At 40.8% G+C, this 22,803-nt stretch overlaps 1 protein-coding gene across 4 annotated transcripts in view; it reads right to left on the bottom strand.

Annotated features, from left to right (window-relative positions):
• The window catches only part of cdk8 (cyclin-dependent kinase 8), a 196,276-nt gene that overhangs the window by 73,035 nt on the left and 100,438 nt on the right, over window positions 1–22,803 (bottom strand). For 3 of the 4 annotated variants that reach the window (XM_041199694.1, XM_041199693.1, XM_041199696.1), the window contains exon 3: window positions 179–289. The exons of the other annotated variant lie outside the window; for it this stretch is intronic. In XM_041199694.1, coding sequence (XP_041055628.1) covers window positions 179–289 — 111 coding nt within the window. The remainder of the gene's footprint in view (window positions 1–178; window positions 290–22,803) is intronic. 4 annotated transcript variants of the gene reach the window in all.

Consider the following 22,803-nt stretch of genomic DNA (forward strand, 5'->3'; position numbering starts at 1 on the left):
ATGTCAGATTATGATTACTCAATTTGTTACAATTACTGTACCAAATAGACACGTGGCATAATTTTTGGAAATAGATGTTAAAACACAAACATTTCAGGTTAAATTAATTGGTGGCATAAGCAGTGAAATCAGGCAATGTTGCACAAAGTACTTAGTAGTCCAGAAAGGTAGACCTTACCCAGAGGTCATGTTCAGCATAGTCAAACAATAGCCACACTTTCCTGTCTGCATGTGACAGAAATACTTTCTGTAGAGCAATGACGTTTGGGTGTTTCAACTCCCGCAGCAACTGTGAAATAAAATATACTGCATTAGAGCTGCTACAACTGAAAATGTACATTCCCATTGTATCAGAGTTAATAAGTCTTGTAACTCAAGTTCATCCTCACAACCTAGAAGCTCATGAATTTTTGATTTGAGACACTACATGTAGTGACCAGCATATTTCTCTTGCACCCATCAAAATTATTATGGCAGAGCCCTTTAAAGTGTCCTTTAAACTTATTTTTTTTAAGGAAATTGAAGATGGGACGTTTTTAAATGGCCAGTGACCAAAATTACACAGGCTGTTTACAAGAGAATCAAAGAAAATATAGCCCATTTGCACCTTTAGTTCACCTAGAATTCTCCAAGGCAATTCGCTGGCCTTCTCCCCATAGTTTTTGTATTCTTCTTTCTTAACTTTAAAAGTTTATATTGATTTTGTTGAATCAAAACAACAGCAATGTTCCCAATTCAATATTAGTTTCCTTGGACGTCTGGTATGTGGACCTCGTCCTCATTGGGCTGGATAGCCCTGTCCTGTGCCATAATTGACTGAATTTATTTATTCTGTCATGAGTTGTGGGCATCACTAGCAAGGCCAGCACTTGTTGCCCATCCCTAACTGACCTTGAACCGAGGGGCTTGCTAGAGAGCAGTTGTGGGTCTGGAGTCACATGTTGGCCAGACCAGGTAAGGACAGCAGATTTCCTTCCCCAAAGGACATTAATGAACCAGCTGGGTTTTTATGACAATTGACAACGAGTTCATGGTCACTATTACTGAGCCTAGTTTTTAATTCCAGATTTTATTAATTGAATTCAAACTCCACCAGCTACAGTGGCAGAGCTTTAGTTTGGACCTTTGGATTACTAATCCAGTGACATTATCACTAAGACACATGTCTTCCCTTGACTCCATGATGGAAGGCAACTATTCAGTATATCTTCCCTTTCCTTATTTTCTTCGGCAACATCACTTATCAGTTTTCAAAGGGCCCATGTTGCTCCTAACTGCCTTCTTTTTCCTAATATAATTGTAAAAAAACCTTGTATTCATTTTGATATCTTTTGCAAGAAATTCAAAAGGACATTGCCACATTCGTGGGGTGGGCAGATAGGTGGCAGATGAAATTCAATGTGGAGAAGTGTAAAGTGATATAGTTTGGTACAAAGAACATGGAAAGACAGTATAAAATAAAGGATACTATTCTAAAGGGTGTTCAGAAGTAGACACCTGGGTGTATATGTATATAAGTTAATGAAGGTAGCAGGACAGGTAGAAAGAGCTGTTTCTAAAGCATACAGTGTTCAAGGCTTCATTAATAGGGGCACAGAGTACAAGGGCAGGGAGGTTATGTTGAACTTACATAAGACACTGGTTAGACCTCAGCTGGAGTATTGTGTACAGTTCTGAGCACCACACTAAGGATGTGAATGCATTGGAGTGAGCGAAGAAGAGATTTACAAAAATGGTTTCAGGGATGAGACACTTCAGTTATGAGGAAAGATTGGAGAAGTTGGGACTGTTTTCCTTGGAGAGGAGAAGGTGGAGAGGAAACTTGATAGAAGTTTTCTAAATCATGGGGGGTCTGGGCAGAATAGATGGGGGAAATTGTTACCGCACATAAACGGATTAAGAACCAGAGGGGACAGTTGAAATGTGTTTTGCAAAAGAAGCGAATGCGAGGTGAGAAAAAACTTCTTCACACAGCAAGTAGTTAGGGTTTGGATTGCATTGCCTGGCAGTGTGGTGGAGGCAGGTTCAACTGAGGCATTCAAGAGGCATTAGATGATTAGCTGAATAGAAACAACGTGCAGGGTTATGAGGAAAAGGCAGGAGATTGGCATTAAGTTAAAATACTCAGAGAGTCGATGCAGACACGATGGGCTGAATGACCTCCCTCTTCATCGTAACAATTCTGTGATTATGGGACATCTACCTGCAGAAAACTATCCTGAACATACTCAAGAAATTCACTGCCTTTCTGAAATGCGCTAGTGAGCTATCACAATCTATATGAAAGTAAAAACGCACTGTTAACACCACTCTCCTTTGCTTGTCTAATCTCCTCATTTATATAATCTCTCCCTTCACAGCAGCTACACAGGGAATCTATACACAAAACCCATTATACCTTTAAAGCCTTTTTTATTTCTTAGAACTAATATAAATCTTTCACTGCTTGTTTATATCTCATTGTTTCCACTCGTTTTTCATCCTTAATCACCAAGTCTACTCCTCCCAACTACCATTATTCCTAACTCTCCTCCAGACCTTATAACTTAGTTTATTTCATTCCCAGTCATGACTATCTTGCAGTCATGTCTTAATAATGGCTAACATGTCACACCCTCAAAGTTGAACACGTGTCTGGAATTCATTCAATTTGGTACTTATACTCTATAGTTTATAAAAAGAAAGCTTATCTGGGCCACATCCTAACCTATCTTTCTGCTCATGTTTTACTCACACACTTATTTCTCTCACCTGCTTTAATACTTCACGTCATTAAGTTTTCCCTTTACCTGTAATGCTAAAGCATAATTTCTGACAGTTAATCAAGTTTCTTCCTATCCTATTATTTATACAACCTTTTCCACCCTAGTCCCTCCTCTATTTACTATTTTAAAGTCCTTGTGGCCAATGTTCTCTCCACCTTATTTTGTTGTGCGTGGCCTGTTCATGTCAATATCCAGAACCTTTCAAATCTTTTTGCGCAGCATGTACATCTTAAAGGTCATGACTTGTGAGCTGCCTGCAGTGTAATTTCCAGATTGCTTCACTCCCTACAGAGCTTCAAGGGAACATTGCTTGTGACCAACCTATTTATCCTCTCCACTGGTAGCCTGAGGTTGATCTGCTTCAGGTGGAGCCTGTTTCAACGGTACAGTTCTATTCCACTTCTGGTACCAGTGTCCCATGAAATGGAACCCCTTTTTCCCCATACAACTCCTTCAGCCAGATGTTGACCTCCCTAATCTGCTGATTCTTATGCCAATTTGCACGTAGTTTTGGTAATAATCCAGAGATTATAAATCTTCAAGGCCTGTTCTTTAGTTGAGCTCCTAGTTCCTGGTACTTTCCAAACAGGACCTCCTGTCTACTTTTGCCTATTTTATCAGTTCCAACAACTATTACAAAAAAAACAGAAAACGCTGGAAATACTCAGCAGGTCTGACAGCATCTATGGAGAGAGAAACAAAGTTAACATTTCAGTTCTGTGACCTTTCATCAGAACTGGGAAAAATTAGAAATGTGACAGGTTTTTAGCAAGTGAAAAGGCTAAGTGGGAAGAAAAACAAAAGGGAAGGCCTGTTTTAGGGTGCGGGCAGGAGAGATTAGGTGACATAAGTTTCATGGTGCAAGGCTAAAAGGGGTGGTAATGGAACAAGAAATAAAACATGTGTCTGGAGGTGTAAATGGCAGGATTGCTGCCATATCTGAACATAAACTAAAGGAAGTAAGAAAGAAACAGGAGAAAAACCAAACTGGCAAAGAAACACAAAACAAAATGAGGGGCAGAGGTTATGATCTAAAATTGTTGAACTCAATGTTGAGTCCAGAAGACTGTGAAGTGCCCAATCGAAAAATATGGTGCTGTTCCTTGAACATCAGAACTTTGGTAAAAGGAGCAGGAACAGGCCAATCAATCCCTCAAGCCTGCTCCACCAGTCAATAAGATCATGGCGGATCTGATGTGGTCTTAACTCCACTGTCCTTCCTGTCCCCCAAAACCTTTGACTTCTTTGTCAATCAAATCAGCCTTGAATATATTCATGACCCAGCCTCCACTGTTCACTGGGGAAGAGAATTCCAAACACTAAACACCTAGTCCCACCCATTTCTCCTGTGCTCACTCACCTATATTTGTTCCCAGTCCAGCAAAGCTTCGAATGCAAAACCTTCATCCTGGATTCAAAGCCCTCTAAAACCTCACCGCTTTCCATTCTGTAACCTCCTCCGATCCGACAACGTTCCGAGATCTCTGCACTCCAATTTTAGCCTTTTGTGTTTTACCTTCAGTTGCTTAGGCTCCATGTTCCAGCATTTAACTTCTTCAGCTCTCTATCCTCTTTTAAGACGTTCCTTAAAACTACCTCTTTCTGACTAAAATTTTGGTTAACTAGCCTAATATCTCATTATGTTGATTCTTTGGACATTAAACATAAAGAAATGGAATATGAGTGCCTTATAGAGAAGTGAAAATACACTTAGACATAGCAAGTGTAGAATAATATCATTTGAAGCAAGATGAATTAAATAAATATTTGGAAATTACTGCTTATGGCACCATCAGACAGATACTTGTTGACATTTTTTTGAAATCATCGAAAATAATGAAGATAATAGTTGAAATAATCTCTCTCAAGCCCATTAATAATTCATCTGCTAATATCACCATCAGCAATGCTTAGGCTGTCATAATTCTTTTCTTTCCAAGATGTGTACATCCTTGCAAATTTGTACCCTCAAGACATTTGAGAACCTCAAATTGTTGATATATTAAAAAAAACTTTTGTTTCTGGTCTTTTAGGACTTCCTGTCATGCTTTGAATGAAATGAGGTAATTTTATCCACTAAAGTGCTTTAGTCATGGTGATATCAATTGAAATAAATCCAAACTTTTTGCAAATACATCAGATCATGTCAGATTGTCTGCTTAACATCGGCAATGACAGTGACCCTATGTGAGTGCTTTCCAAATGGAGAAAATGTACAGTAAAAGCTCTAAAATGTAAAATGTAGGGCAGAGATTATAGTATCAGGCACTGGAGTGGGCCAAGTAACCGCTGTGCACTTTACCTTCAGCTCTTCCTCTTTTTTACTGGAGGAAAGCAGAAAATTTCTGGTTTCAAGAAGTTTCAGAGACCCATTTTGGCATCTGATATGGCAATAAACAACTCACAGAAGTCATCTACAGAAATTTCTTGGGATGATTTTTAAGAGCCTGCTGGTTCGACATCTTAAAAAAAGCCAGAGCTTTTCCATGAAAGGTAAAGCTCTTGAACCATGTCCTTAGGGAAACATGAAATCTATAATCAGATTAAGCAGTGGATCAAGAGATCTTGCACAAATATCAAATGCAAATTCCTGATGCAATGTTGTGATCAGCATGAACTTCTGTGGTAATTCTTTCACACTTAAAACAAAGCTTGCCTGATGAATTTGAGGCATCATGAAGGAAGTGAGGGAAGAGCTGAAGGAAACCTTTTCTAAATTAGGTTTAAAATGAAGCAGCTGTGATTATTCCACTAAAGTGGCGATTTCATAAATAATTTTTAAGTTATTCATCCATATTTTCTCATCTACCCAGGTCAGGTAACAATGACAACTACATCAGAGTGAGCACCAGCTAGTACAAGACAGACAATAACAACTCTAACTTTCAATTCTCCTTACTCCATCTTGATTTGGCTAAATTTAGCAGCTGAGTAAACAGTCAAAATTCTATGATAAGATGTATTATTGTGGGATCAGCGCAACCAAAACAGGGCCAATGTTTGACAACTTTGAACATTCTTGAATCTCTAATTTTCTGCAGACAAGACACAGAAAAGAGAACTGATGCAACAAAGCACAAAAATACAAACTGAATTTCTATAAAACAATGATATAAAGAAATAAACATAGCTCAAAATTGAGATTCTTCACTTCAAGCATCATTGACATTCAGAAAATTTATATTAACTTAAAAATGCTCCTTTATGCAAAGGACACTTGTTTAACCAATGCAGGAAATACTTCTGTTTTGCAGGAACATTTTTTTTTAAATTAATAAATAATCCATTTACATCTCATTTACAACACACAGAATAAGGTGGGTGTCATTGCATAATGCATTCTTGGGTACACAATCCTAAGCAAGGAGTAACATGCAGTTGCAGCACCCAACCCTGTCAACACTGCAAAGTCCTCCTTACTAACAACTGGGCGTTTGTACCAAAATTAGGAAAGCTGTCCCAGAAGGGAGTCAGGCAATAGCTTGACATTATAGGGTATGATTCCATAAGTATGACTATGACTCTGACACCACCATCACCACCCAAGTAAGTCCTGTCCCATCAGCATGGCAGGCCCTACAGAGGTGGCAACACAGTGCTATGAAGTCAGGAGTGAGTCAGAGTCCTCAACATTGGCTTCAGACTCTATGAAGTCTCATGTCATCAGGTCAAACATGGGCAAGGAAACCCTCCTGCTGTTAGCCACCTACCACACACACACACCACCCCCCCCCACCCTCCCTCAGCTGGTGAATGAGTACTCCTCCATGTTGAACACACTCAGTGCTTCTTCTGAGGGTGGCAAAGGCACAGAATGGACCCTGGTTGTGGAACTTCAACGTCCATCACCAAGAGTGGCACGGTAGCACCATGACTGACTGAGCTGGCCAAGTCCTAAAGTACATAGCTGCTAGGCTGAATCTGCAGCAGGTGGTGAAGGAACCAATGTGGGAAAAACCTACTTGACCTCGTTCTCACCAATATACCTATCACAAATGCATTTGTCCATGACAATATCAGTAGGAGCAACCACCACATAGTTCCTGTAGAGACAACGTCCCATCTTCACATTGAGAATACTCCCTATCTTGTTGTGTGGCATTACCACAATGTTAAATGAAATAAGATTTCAAACAGATCTAGCATCTCAAAACTGAGGATCCATGAGGCACTGTGGGCCATCGGCCACAGCAGCCGAATTGTATACAACCACAATCTGTAACCTCACGGCCAGGCATAACCCCCACTCTACCATCTAGCCGGGGGATCAATCCTGATTCAATAAACACTGCACAAGGGCATGCCAGAAGCAGCACCAGGGATACCTAAAATGAGGCGTCAACTTAGTGAAGCCAAAACACAGGACTACTTGCATGCCAAACAGCATAAGCAGCATGCAATAGACAGAGCTAAGCGGTCCCACAACCAATAGATAAGATCTAAGCTCTATAGTCTTGTCACATCCAGTCGTGAATGGCGGTTGACAATTAAACAACTAATTATCCCTATCCTCAATGATGGGGGAGCCCAGCACATCAATGCAAATAACAAAGTTGGAGCATTTGCAACCACCTTCAGCCAGAAGTACCAAGTGGATGATCCATCTTGGCCTCCTCCTGAGGTCCCCAGCATCACATGTGCCAGGCTTCAGAAACTCCAACTCACTCCACGTGATATCAAGAAACAGCTAAGTCACTGGATACTAAGGCGGCTATGGGCCCTGACAATATTCTGGCAATAGTACTGAAGACGTGTGCTGCAGAACTAGCCACGCCCGAGCCAAGCTGTTCCAGTACAGCTACAACACTGGCATGTACCCAGCAATTGTGGAAAATTTCCGATATATGTCCTGAACACTAAAAGCAGGACAAATCCAACCAGTCCAATTACCGCCCCATAAACCTACACTTGATCATCAGCAGTGATGGAAGGTGGTGTCGACAGTGCTATCAAGTGGCATTTACTTAGCAATAGCCTGCTCACTGATGCTCAGTTCAGGTTCAGCCAGGGCCACTCTGTTCCTGACCTCATTACAGCCGTGTTCCAAACATAGACAAAAAGAGCTGAACCTCTGATGTAAGGTGAAAGTGACTGCCCTTGACATCAAGGCAGCATTTGACAGAGTGTGGCATCAAGGAGCCCTAGCAAAACTGGAGTCAATGGGAATCAGGGAAAAATCTCGATTGTTTGGAGTCATACCTAGTACAAAGGAAGATGGTTATGGTTGTTGGAGGTCAATTATCTCAGTCCCAGGACATCACTGCAGGAGTTCCTCAGCGTAGAGTCCTAGTCCCAACCATCTTCAGTTGTTTCATCAATGATCTTCCCTCAATCAAAAAAGGTCAGAAGTGGGGATGTTCACGGATGATTGAAAATGTCCAGCACCATTCATGACTTCTCTGATACTGAAGCAGTCAGTGTCCATATGCATCAAGACCTGCACTACATTCAGGCTTGGGTTGATAAGTGCCAGACAATGACAATCTCTAACAAGAGCGAATCTAACCATCTCCCCTTGCCTTCAAGGGCATTACCATCACTGAATTCCCCACTATCAAGATCCTGGGGGTTATCATTGGCCAGAAATTGGACTGGACTAGCCATATAAATACTTTAGCTACAAGAGCAGGTCAGAGTGGCAATTCTGTCACAGGTAACTTGCTTCCTGACTCCCCAAAGCCTGTCCATCATCTAGAAGGCACAAGCCAGGAGTGTGATGGAATATTCTCCACTTGCCTGAATGAGCACAGCTCCAACAACACTCAAGAAGCTTGACACCATCCAGGACAAAAAGGTCCACAAGAATGGCACCCTGTCATCTTCTTAAACATTTACTCCCTTCACCACTGGCACACAGTGACAGCAGTGCGTTCTATTTACAAGATGCATTGCACCAAGGCTCCTTTTTTAGCACCTCCCAAACCCGCAACCTCTACCACCTCGGAGGACAAGGGCAACAGATGCATGGGAGCACCACCACCTGCAAGCTCCCCTCCAAACCATACACCATCCTGACCTGGAACTATATCGCTGTTCCTTCACCGTCACTGGGTCAAAATCCTGGAACTCCCTTCCTAACAGCAATGTGGTGCACCTACACATCTTCACCAGATGGACTGCAGCGGTTCAAGGTGGCAGCTCACCACCACCTTCTAAAGGGCAATTAAGGGTGGGCAATAAATGCTGGCCTATGCAGTGACGCCCAGATCCCACAAAAGAATTTTAAAAAAGGTGCATGGAAAACTAGGCAAAATAAATTTGAAGGAAGCAGCAAATGCTAGAAATCAAAAATAAACACAAAATAGCCAAACATCTAGGGATGAATGTAAGGAAAAAAAGTAAGGTTAATGATTTAAGCACGGACTCTTAAAAAGATTCTGCTCTCGGACATTATTCTGCATCTTCACTTTACAGATGCTGGATGGTTCTATGCATATTTTCACCATTTTCTATTTTTATAGCACACGCACTTCTCAACTGCATAGCAAAATCTAATTGTAGCCTGATTTGCACACCTGTCTCTCCCCAAAATCCCCGAGGAGCAGTATAAACAAAATATACAACATTAAGCAATAACTGAGACACAATAGCATCACCAAAGCAGAACACACAAGCAAGCTGCAACAATGAAATTTTCAAAGCCTCTCAACAAAATTAGTCTAAATCTACCATCGAGAGGTGAAGAATGCATATTAAGCCACTGGAATGCCAAAAAGTGGAATCCTAAAAAGTTCCTCTCTAATCTAATTTTTTAAACACTCATAAAGCTTATGAACATCTGAGAAAGCAAATCAAAACATCCTTAAGACTACTGTAATATGAAGAATGATGAACTAGTTTATATTTTTAAGTACAGTGACACATTATATAAAAGCAAAAAATGCAAAGTCCACTGAACATTTTTCCTTTGCAACATGAAAAATGCACAGCGTAACAATAATTCGTAACCATTAAGCTTACTTTTTTTTTCTAGAATCTACGAAATAAACGTCAGAATGATCAATGGTCTTATAGAGCTGGCTAAACTGCAGTGCAGTGCAGCAAATATGGAAGATAATGGAACACTATGCTTTGCCTACAGCATTCTGATCAGCAGTATTTACATTTACTCTGTTTAATTTTGATTGTACATTAATGCACATAATTTCGACAAGTTAATATTACATTATGTATTTTTCCCTCTATATAAAAGCAAATAACTAAAGTTTGAGAATTCTACAAGGTTGTACAATGTTGACTGCAGAAAGTACTGCTACTTCGAGACAGACCTGAAATTAGCAAAACCCATGAGGAAAAACAAGCAAATCATATAAGTTAACCCTTGCAAGACCAACTTGAGCACGCTCTCATCCCTCCCCTTCTCTACATTCCTTAAACTGTTCTCATTATGTACATTTCACTAATACCAAGATATCCACAATTCTTTCAAGTATTATGCATCAAACAGCTGTTTCTTTTATTGTTTTAGTTTCATTGAGCATGTTTGTAAGCTTTGGTGCCTGGGTAAACCCCTAACTAAAAGGTCAGGACTTTTGGGTTTGTTTGTACATATGCATTTGGATGATGTTTTACAACTACTGAAGTTAAAGAGATGAGGTTAAAAGGACTTAAAAGTTTAGTGATTCGGGGAGGGGGGGGAGAAGGAACAAAACTATATTGTTGTCTGGCAACAGTGGTCCAGGGACAGACAGAAAAAGTACAGGAGTTGAAAGGGAAAAGAGTTCAGTGTGTGTCAGAGAGGACTGGAATCATAAGCTCTCTGATAAGAAATACTGCAAGGCTATTGGGAACAGTATTTGACTGAATAGTCAGTTATAGAACTCAGTAAAGTGATCAGTTTAGCAGAGGTGCTACCGAAAGATTGACGGTAGGGAACTCATTTGTTTGCTCTACAGTTGAGGAAATAGTGAGTTTAGAGTGCAGTTTTTGGGTGTCTCAGGAAGAGAGAGTTGTGTGAGAAGCATCAAGTGAATGCCCAGGAATTCACCAGAAGCAAACCATTTGTAACTGTGCCAGTCCCCAGCAAGAAGCATTTGTCGAGCTCGTGGTAACTCTACATTGGTTTGTCTCTGTAAAGATTTTGCTGCATTAAAGGGATAGTGAGAATTTGAATTGCCTGCATGTATTCCATTGAGATCTTTCCAACCTTTTATTGTCTTGTATAATATAGTTCATTTTTCTTGTTTTAATAAATATTTTACTGCAGGAAAAAGGGACATATCTAAGCTTTTTGTCTTGCACTCATCAGGACACTTCACAAGAATACCAATATAAGGGGAAAACAACAATTTATACTGTATGTGAAGAGGGTGCTGATTGGTTGGCAAATGGACTCTGATCAGTAGAGACATTGCCATGGAGAATGCACCAGTTATGGTGGCTTACAGTTAACTACCAAGCATTGTTTGAAATTTAAACCAAGCAGCTTGACCCTGATTGGTCACAACATTGCCCTGAGGAACGAATCAGCGAATGGCTATCACTTATTTTATTTAGCTGAAACAGGCGCAATGTGTGTACATGTTCTTTCTGTCTGCAAAGAACAGGGCCCTGTGTGTTTATATATGTAGTTTCCAATACATGCAAATGCCCCACACTGTGAGCCCAACAGACAGTCTTCAATTGGTTGGCAGTGTAATTCTTAGCATACTTAGGATTATTTAGCAAATGTTGTCCAATCACGGAATCACATCTAATATTGAACACTGTGCTTTCAGTTTTGCAAGCACAGGCTGGGTTGGTTACAGCAACTGGGACATGTTGTTTGATACGATCCACCAGTGGGATGTACAGCCTAAATACCTAGCATCACGCTGACACTAAAGTTCATATACCACATTACTCATTTGTGTGATAGGCAGAACGCCTTTCTGGCTTGATGGCAGCATCCTGTTAGTGGTGAATACCACTCATGTTGCTACTGCACGTTAGCAGCGTGAAACTGCCAGCTTCATCTGTTGCTCAAATTTTTGTTACACCTTGTCCTGCCAGAGTAATCCAAGGTAGACTGGGTACTTTTCAGAGCCGAAAGTGATGTCCTTGGGCCCAATCATGAGTTTGCATGAGATATAGCGCAAAATGATCTGATCAGAGTGGCTATTATGCTGCAGGATGTCTTTTAATGCGCCCTATTTCAGCATGTCCCAACCACTGTTCACAACCAGACAAGGTACAGGCCGTACCCAATCAGCCTGTGCTTGCAAAACTCAAAACACAGTGTCCAATATTAGATGTGATTCCACAATTTGCTAAATAATCCTCACTGTGCTAAGAATTATGCTGACAACAATTTAAGATAGTCAGTTGGACTCACAGTGTGGCACGTTTGTGTGCTGGAAGCTACATATATTAATAAACAGGGCCCTGTTCTTTGCAGACAGAAAAACACATACACACATTGCACCTGTTTCAGCTAAACAAAATAAGTGGCAGCCATTCGCTGACTCATTCCTCAGGCAATGCCTTGACCAATGAAGGTCAAGCTGCTTGGTTTAAATTTCAAACAATGCTTGCCAGTCGACTGTCAGTCACCATCACTGGTGCATTCTCTATGGCAATGCCTCTACCAGAGTCCACTTGCCAACCAATCGGCACTCTCTTCACATACAGTATAAGTTGTTGTTTTCCCCTTATATTGGTATTCTTGTAAATTGTCCTGATGAGTGGGAGGCGAAAAGCTTAGACACGTCCCTTTCTTCAGCAATAAAATATTTATTAAAACAAGAAAAATGAACTATATTGCACCAGACCAAAAAAAAGGTTGGAAAGATCACTTTTTTCATCAATACACAGGCTCTGTACTACCAAATGGGTATAAGTATTATCTTTGTATTAAAAAGTTCATCAGTAGACTCCTATGAATTTGTTCAGTACAGTTTCTAAAAGAAAAAGTTAGGATCTATCAAGCCAACTTTCACAACCAGCTTATATTTCAACTCTTTCTTGGACTCGAACTCAAGTTCTGTCGAAGGGTCATGAGGACTCGAAACGTCAACTCTTTTCTTCTCTGCCGATGCTGCCAGACCTGCTGAGTTTTTCCAGGTAATTCTGTTTTTGTTTTGGATTTCCAGCATCGTAGTTTTTTTGTTTTTAACTCTGGGATCTAACTTGTCCAATATTAATATCAGCTGGGATTGCATATTGGCCTTATATTCAATCAGAACAGTCATCATGCAGAATGAATTCCATACTTTACGATCCACAACCAATTTGGTGAGAGATGTGGCTCAGCTAGTAGCTTTCTTGCCAGAACCAAAAGTCCTGGGTTCAAGCCCTATTTAAGGCTTGTGCATAAAATTGAGGCTGACACTCCAGTGCGGTAGAGGGAATGCTGGACTGTTGTGGGTGCTCTCTTTCAAATGAGTCATGAAACCGAAGTCTAACCTACTGACTCAGGTGGACATGAAATAATCCCATGACACTAGCTTGAAGAGGATCAGGCAAGTTCATCCCTATGTCCAGACCGATAATTCTACCTTAACCAACTTCACTAAAACGGATTATCTGATCATTACCACACTGCTGTTTGTGGGAACTTGCTATGTACAAATTGCCTGCTGTATTTCGCTACATTAAAACAGTGACTAAGTATTCAAAAGTATTTAATTAGCCAAGGCTGCAAATGGTGCTATCTAAATGCAAGTTTTGTTTCTACCTTTTTATTTTACATCTTAACTACACAACAGCAACCATAAAAATTTATTAGTACCAAAATTAACCAGGGCACTTAGGAGACAATACAGAAAGTTAAGTGATTCATTTTCAAGTTTCACATGGTTAACAGAGCAATGAATTTCAGTTTCACTATGGTATCAATGAGCCTAAAATAGTCATATTGCTTTAAAATCCATTCCAATCCATCCACCCATCACTACTGATGCCATTAGGGATGCAAATAACATCCCCAAAAATAATTGTGCATCAAGTGGTGAAAGGGAGGGAGGAGCTTTTTTTTCTTTACTCTTTCCTGGGATGTGGACATTGCTGGCCAGGCCAACTTTTGTTGTCCATCTCTAATGCCCTTGAACTGAGTGGCTTGCAAAGCCATTTCAGAGAGCAGTTAAGAGTCAACCACAGTTGACAGTGGATCTAGAGTCGCATGTGAGCCTGGCCAGGTGAGAATCCCAGATTTCCTTGCTGACAGGGCTTCAGTGAACGAGATGGGTTTTTACAACAATCGATGATAGTATCATGGTCAGCATTACTAAGACTAGATTTAAATTCCATCAACTGTCATGGTGGGATTCTGGGTGTCCTGGTACATCAATCATAAAAAGTTAGTATGCAGGTACAGCAAGTGATTGGGAAGACAAATGGAATGTTGCCGTTTATTGCAAGGGGAATGGAATATAAAAGGAGGATGTTTTGCTACAGTTGTACAGGGCATTGGTGAGACCACATCTGGAGTACTGTGGACAATTTTGGTCTCCTTATTTAAGAAAAGACATGATTGCATTAGAAGCAGTTCAGAGAAGGTTTGTTCGACTGATTCCCAGGATGAAGGGGTTATCATACGAGCAAAGGTTGGACATGCATCCATTGGAATTTAGAAGAATGACAGGTAATCTTATTGAAACAAAGAAGATCCTGATGGGAATTGATAGGGTGGATGCTGAAAGGCTGCTTCCCCTTGTGGGAGAGACCAGAACCAGGGGACACAGTTTAAAAATAAAGGGTCTCCCATTTAAGATGGAGATGTGGAGAAATGTTTTCTCTCGGAGGGATAAGTCTTTGGAACTCTCTTCCCCAGACAGCAGTGGAGGCAGGTCATCAAAAATTTTTAAAGCAGATGCGGATTAACTACCTTGTTAGCCAAGAATCTAAGGTTATCAATGGGTAGGCGGAATGTGGAGTTGAAGGTGGAACAGGCTTGAGGGGCCAAATGACTTACTCCTGCTCCTAGTTCATATGTTTGTGATGGAAAATTATAGGTGAGAGAGGAAACAAGAAATATTAAAGAAATCATGGTTCAAAAGATTAACCTGGCTCACAGGAAGCACCCAAACATCAGAGCCAAATGCATAGGGATTCACAGAGGACTCGACAGATAATCTAGGTTGTGCTTCGTTATAGTGATGCAGGAATCCTGCATCCACTGTTGGTAGTGTTATATTTCAGATAAGACATTAAAGCAAAGGCTTGTCTGCCCACTTAGATGTGAGATTTCATAGGGCTGTATTTTACACTTCCCTGCCAGCAGATTTGAAGGTAGTGGCACACAAAATTCAGCAGGTAGCCTTCTCACCTCGTACCCCCGACCTGTCTGAAATTTTACAGGGGAGGCCACTTAAGGGCCGCATTCTACTGCTGCCAATATTTTACCTGTGGCGGGAATAGGCCCACGGAATGCAGCAAGCCCCACAGCTTTAGCTGTGCAGACTGCTGTTGGGCAAGCGGGTGAACCTCCACAGAATCAACACTCTCCTGCACCAAGGTCATCACCCACCCCCCACCTTTAACCCTCCCCTGGCCTCGAACCCAGCACCCCCATCTCCTTCATCGACACCCCAACCCAGGACTTACCTGGACTTCTCAGCATTGGAAGCTGCCCATTGTCCCAGCAGTGACCACCAGTAGTGGTGGTGCTGCTGGGACGACAGAGCTGCTGGCTATCTGATTGGTTGGCAGATCTCTAAGGTGGGACTTCTACCCAAGAAATGGACAGAAGTCTCGCCTTAACGCAATCAACACTGCTCCCAATGTTAAATTGCTGCAGGGCAACCATGGGGATCATGAGCAGGCTTTTTAGCTTGCGGGGGACAGGGCAGGGCTGCGTCCACAGCACCCTGTAAATTCCAGCTCACGGCATTATTTGGAAAGCAACACAGATTTATCCCTGTGTCCTGCCCTTCAACAACTAAAATAAAAAAATAACTGGACATTTATCTCATTTGCTGTTTGTGGGACCTTGCTATGCCCAATTGGCTTGCTGTATACCTACCAAATTGTGATCTCAGCTCAAAAAAATATTGAATTGGCTATGAGTAGCTTTAATGTACTCAGAGAACACAATGGCCCAGATTTTACACTCGCCACTGACCCTAAAGAAACCTGTCCACAAAGATCTAGCTATTTGTAGCATGGATTTCACCTTTCTCAACATTAATGTCAATCTGGCACCATTTCAAGGAAATCTCCAGGTGTCCAATAATAATAATATCAAGTAGTGTATGCAACCAATCATATTGAAGTATTTTCACAGACAATGGAAATCAGGAAGTGAAATGCACTAATCACCCTTAATTTTTTTAGTAGAGAGCAAAATAAATATTGGAACATGCACATTAGAAGCTGAAATACCAGATTATTAAAAATTGTGAAAATTATCATAATTTTAAAAATTGGCATTGCACGAATAAAAAAATTAGCTTTCTCAGGCCAGAGAGGTTTATCCTCATTAGTTATGGCAGTACAGCTTTAAAATCCCAGTTCCACCTCATTAACAAATTGTATCTTTTTCACAACTTTTTATAGCAATATTACAGCATAAAATCCAATCAGTTTAACATTGTTGGTGAGGAAGCTTTTGGAAACAATAATCCAGGAGAAATTTAACAGCCACTGGGCAATCAAGGGCTTATAAAGAAAAACCAGCACAAATTGCATTTGGTTAACTTGATTGAGCTTTTTGAGGAAGTAACAGAGGGGGTGGATGAGGGCAGTGCAGTTGATGTTGTGTATCAAAAGGTGTTTGATGAAGTACCACGTAGTAGGCTTGTTGGTAAAATTGAAGGCAATAGAATAAAAAGGACAGTAACAGCATTGGCTAAGGACTAGAGAAAAGAAAATTGCAGTGAATGGCCATTTCTTGGACTGAAAAGAAGTATACAGTGGAGTCCTCAAGGTTCCAAATGAAGCTCACTACTGTTCTTAATATACAATTAATCGTTTGGACTTGGGATTACAAGGCACAGTCTCAAAATTTGCAGATAACACAAAACTTTAAGTGTAGTAAACAGTGAGAAAGATAATGACTGGCTTCAAGTGAACATAGACAGCCTGCTGGAATTAGCAGACATTTGGCAGATGAAATCTAGCACTGAAAAGTGAGACATACTCATTGTGATAGAATGAATGAAAGAGAAATAATACATGCTAACTGGTACAACTTTAAAGGGGCTGTGAGAAGAGAGACACCTAAGCTTACTTAAAACACTAGTGTGTTCCTCACTGGCATAGTGTGTGTAAATCTGGGCCTTATACTTTAGGAAGGAATTGAAGGCTTTGGAGAGGGTACAGAAGAGGTTTAGTAGAATTGTCAAATCCCTTCCGAAATCTAAAAGCAGCATATCCACAGGTTTTCCCTTTATCCATGATGCTTGTTACTTCCTCACAGGGCTCAGGAACTGCAATTCCAGGGATTGCAGCTATGTGGCTAGACTGGAGAAGCTGGAGTTTTCCTTAGAGCAGAGAAGGCCAAGGAGAGATTTGATAGATGTTTAAAATCAGTAAGGGTTTGGATAGGGTAAATAGAGAGAAAATGTTTTCAAAGGTTGAAGAGTAAATAACCAGTAGGCACAGATTGAAGGTGATTGGTGAAAGAACCAGAGGCACCATGAGGAAAATCAAGTTTTATGCAAGCGTTCTGGATTTGGAGTGCACTACCTGATATTGAGGTGTAATCAGATTCAACTGTAGCCTTCAAGAGGGAATTGGATAAATACTGGGGAGAAAAAAAAATGATGGGATATGGAGACAGTGTGGGAGAATGAGTAACTGAAATGATCTTCAAGAGTTGGCAAAGTTTAGATGAGCCAAATAGGTGACTTCTGTGACATACTATTCTATGATTTCTATAAAGAGTGAGTGTTCTCATCAGTTCAGTGTTTTCTAAAGATTGCCTACTGCACTTAAACAAATACCAGAATTTGCTGTGATGTCGATGAACACTGATAGTTTCATTACAATCACAAAACCGAGGCCATTAAAATTCTATGAATACAAGCTCTTCCTTTTGAAGGGAAATTTCTTCCCAAGTGCACAGACTAGATTTTTTAGCTTCAATTGGTAGTTGAATACTTCTCTTCATTATTGGTAGGCATCAATGCCAAAAGCAGCAAGGAAAATAAATAGGTGATGACAAAGGTAGTTGTAACAACATAGGATACAATTTTTGATTGTACTATTGATGTGTCAAAATATTGAAGTATGTGGAGTAGAGATTGTTAAAAGAGCTAAGTGCATAGCTGTTTGGCAATGAGAAGCTCTTGGAAAGAAACAGCAGGCTGAAGGTGGGGCTGTAGCTAAAGAAATTAGACATAAGATCTTACAGGATGGTAGCTTTGTAAGTGGTAAGATTCATTGTACTCACTAGAAGTAATTGGAAGTCTTCGGGCAACGAAGGAAAAATTATCCCCTGGTTAGCTGACACTAGCTCAAAGGCCAAGGCCAATCAAGTTCCACAGACAACCCAGGGATGAAAGTGGTTCAAGACAATAAGGCCAGAAAAGTTTGTGGCAAGTAATCACATGTGCCATTGTTTCCCAAATTTTGTCCCCACTGTGACCCCATTTTGAAGCCTGAAATTTGCAAGACACTAGAGTGAGAGTGGTGATGGTGGCATGATAGAGCTGCAAGAGCCAGGGGAGGGGCAGTGCAGATCAGTTAGCCAGTATATATTTTTTTCTCACCTACTGTTTTTCAGGCTCTGTTGGAGCAACAATCGGGCCTCATAACTGATTTCATTAGGCCACACCCTACCAGACCAAAGCAAGAAAGAAAAATCATGCACACGCACGTCAGAGGGCATAACGGCCAATTCCAGGACTGTTCCATCCAAGTCTCCACTCTACAGTCACCATTGCTGCCACAGAGTAGGAGCTCATGGCTCTACTGGGGGTCATGAACCACAGTTTGAGAACACCTGATGTACATATTACAGCGCAAAGCGGCCAAGTCACTGCAGCACGAGGGGCCGGAAAATCTTAACACATTTTGTGATCTATAATGAAATGCAAATGCTTCTAGGCCACTTCAAATAGCTGGATTTATTAGGCTGCAAGTAGGTTGAAACATTAGTTTTCCACTTGTTTACTTTCTTTTACAGTCCAGATTGCAGACCAATGCTTTGTATCAAATCACCAGTGATCACAGCATTTCAGCCTTCATTGCAGTTAGTGCACTTAACACAGGATGAAGTCATAAGAACATAAGAAATAGGAGGAGTAGGCCATTCGGCCCCTCAAGCCAGCCCATCCATTCAATAAGATCATGGCTGATCTGCCCCAGGCCTCAACTCCTCTTTTGTGCCAGGGCCTCATAGCCCTCAACTCCCTGATATTTTAAAAGTCTATCTGCCTCCTCTTTAAATATTTTCAGTGATCTAGCCTCCACAACTCTCTGGGGTACAGAATTCCAGACATTCACTACCCTCAGAGAAGAAATTCCTTTGCACCTCAGTTTTAAATGGTGCCCCCTTATTCTGTAACTTTGTCCCCTAGTTCCAAATTCCCCCGCTAGTGGAAACATCTTCTCAACATCTAGACATCTGCCCTGTCAAGCCCCCTCACTGAATGTTTCAATAAGATCACCCCTCACTCTTCTAAACTCTAATGAGTAAAGGTCTAACCTGTTTAGCTGTTCTTGATAAGTCAACCCCTTCATCCCAGGAATCAGCCTAGTGAATCTTTTTTGAACAGCCCCCAATGTCAGTATATTCTTTCTTAAATACGGGGACCAAAACTGGACACAGTACTCCAGGTGCAGCCTCACCAACACCCTGTCCAGTTGTAATAAGACTTCCCTATTTTTAAACTCCAATCTCCTAACAAAACAGGCCAAATTTCTATTTGCCTTTTTAATTACTAGCTGCACCTGCATGCTACACTTTTGTGTTTCATGCACAAGAACACCCAGATCCCTTTGTGCTGCATTTTTTTGGAGTCTCTCTCCATTTAAATAACAGTTGGCCTTTTGATTTTTCCTACCAAAATGCATGACCTAACACTTTCCTACATTAAACTCCACCTGCCAAGTTTTTGCCCACTCACTCAACCTGTCTATATCCGCTTGCAGATTCCTTATGTCCTCAAAGCAACATGCCCTCCCACATATTTTTGTATTGTCAGGAAAATTGGATACATTACACTCTGCCCCATCCTCCAAGTCATTAATGTAGTTAGCAAATGATTGAGGCCCTAGGACTGATCCTTGTGGCACTCCACTAGTTACGTCTTTCCAACCTAAAAAAGACGCATTAATCCCGATTCTCTGTCTTCTGTGCGTTTACCAATTCTCAATCCATGCTAATACATTACCCCCAATACCATGAGCTCTTATCCTGTGCTTTTATGTGGTAACTTATCGAATGCCTTCTGGAAATCCAAATACACAACATCTACTGGTTCCCCTTTAACAACTCTGCTTGTTATGTCCTCAAAGAACTCTAGCAAATTTGTCAAACATGATTTCCCTTTCACAAAACAATGTTGGCTCTGATTGCGTTAATTTCTAAATGTCCTGCTATTTCTTCCTTAATAATGGACTCTAGCATTTTCCCAATGACAGATGTTAAGTTGACTGGCCTATAGTTACCTGCTTTTTGTCTTCCTCCCTTCTTGAACGAGGGCGTCACATTAGCGGTTTTCCAGTCTGCTGGGACCCTCCCGGAATCCAGAGAGTTCTGTAATATTTCAACCAATGCCTCTTCTATATCTGCAGTCACTTCCTTTAAAACCCTTGGATGCAGGCCATCAGGTCCTGGTGACTTTAGTCCCATTGTTTCTCAAATACTTTGTCCCTCGTGACAGAGACTGTTACAAGATCTTTCCTCCCATTAGCTCCTTGCTTATCTAATATCTTTGGAATGTTTAGTGTCCTCCACCGTGAAGACCGATGCAAAATACTGGTTTAAATTATCTGCCATTTCCCGGTTATCAATTCTCCAGTCGCATCCTCCAAGGGTCCCACGCACTTTAGCTACTAACAACAGAACATGACATTGTTGGATTATGTAGAGCTATCCTTTATTTAGCACTCCCAATATGTTCCTAAAAAGCGGCATGCTAAACAAATGTGAACAAAAATAACTTTCCCATAAGAAAACATGTATTAAGGGCGGGTTACATTTCTGATCTGTAATGTTTACATAAAACAATCTATTGGCTGCCTCAAACCTAACTGGACCAAAGATCCTATTACTAACTGAAGAATTCATCCTTTCAAGCAACTTAAGCACTCTGCTTACCTCCTGCTACCTGCTCTCACTTGCCAACCCTCCCACTTTCCATTTCCTTCTCTGATCCTCCCACTTGGCGCTTCCCTCTCCCCACCCAAACGTTTGCTACCTCTCTCCTGCACACGACACCTTCAACACCTCTTTGTCCTTTTGTCTGTCACATCTTTTGGTTATCTCCACCTATCACTGGCCCTCTATCCAGCTCTATCACCCCCCCCCCAAAAACCAGATTATATTTCATCTCTTTTCTATCTTTACTTAGTTCTGTTGAAGGGTCATTCGGACTCGAAACGTTAACTGTGTTCCTCTCCGCAGATGCTGCCAGGTCTGCTGAGATTCTCCAGGTATTTTTGTTTTTGTTTTGGATTTCCAGCATCCACAGTTTTTTGCTTTTATCTCCAGTTTCCCTCTCCTGAACCCTGACAGCAAGTCCTGTGAACAAAGGCTCAGGAGATGGGCGACAAATGGGAAGGTTGAGGAAGAGGTGGCAAAAAGGCAGTTCGTTTTCAGAATAGACTGAGCATAGTCAGTAACTTCACTGAAATGAGAAAGCACTATTAGAATGCACTTTAAAAGCGGGTTAAGTGTACACGCAAAGCAAAGCATTATGGGGGTGGGGGGATAGCGGTTGAAAAAAACAGTTCAAAGGACGAATTCCATAGTTGCAATTCCACCAAAAGGTGGACATTTCTCATCTCTGATAATGAAGTCAATCTTGTCTGCAATTAACATCATAATGGCTAGATAAGATAACTTCTTGTAACACACCACAGCTCAAAAGCAAAATTATGGGTATGCTTTTGTGATACCTATAGACGGTGACCTCCTGGAACTAAACTCTAAATCTTGCTCCTCCTTTTGTGATCCACAATTTTTGAATATATTGCTCAACATGGCTAAGTATCAGAGTTAAAAATCACTAAAATATGTGATCATGTTTAATTATTATTAAAATGGCCATTAACAGAGGAAATAGATTCTTGATCTGATCTTCCGATCAAGGTGAGATCTATTATTTTGGAATTTGTACTCCAAAAACCTTTTTAATTATATCATACCCAAGGTACTTCACTTCAATAACCCATTGTAGAGCAATCCAGTCTGTCCCATTCACGGTACTCTATCCCCATAGCCCAGGATGAACAATGGGCTGAATAACCTCCTTCTGTGCTATTATAACTCTATGACAAATGAAGAATTGTTTACTACGCTTGTTTCCGAGAAATATTTTAAATGACAAGTGAAGTAACTTGGATATGATACCTGAAGTGCATATCGAATTTCCTCATCATAATTTCCTCCAAATCATTGAACTTCCAACTTGGATGCCTTATAACTATCCATGTTATACACAAAGTTCCTGGGAAGTAGGATTACTCCATCTGTTTTTTGGTGGTGTTGATTTAAGGAGAGAGTGCTGGCTCCTTTGTCATTAACGCGTTAATGGGTTATTTAACATCCTCCTTAACCAACACAAGGCCTCAATGTAAATTCTCACCAGAAGAACCTGCACCTCCAACAATGAAAAAAATCTTTCATCAGTAATATAGAAAAAGTACTAGGGAAGCTAATGGGGCTAAAGACCGATAAGTCCCCTGGACCTGATGGGTTGCATCCTAGGGTATTAAAGGAAATAGCTTCACTGATAGTGGATGCACTGGTAGTAATCTTCCAAGAATCCTTAGATTTCGAAAAAGTCCCAGAGGATTGGACAACTGCCAATACAATGCCCTTATTCAAAAAGGGAGGGAGGTAGACAAAAAACAGGTAACTATATGCCATTTAGCTTAACATCAACACTGGGAAAATGTTGGAGTCTATTGTAAAGAATGTAATAGCAGAGCATTTAGAAATGCATATTAT

This window comes from Carcharodon carcharias, chromosome 11, assembly GCF_017639515.1.
Source record: "Carcharodon carcharias isolate sCarCar2 chromosome 11, sCarCar2.pri, whole genome shotgun sequence".
Classification (NCBI taxonomy): Eukaryota; Metazoa; Chordata; class Chondrichthyes; order Lamniformes; family Lamnidae; genus Carcharodon; species Carcharodon carcharias.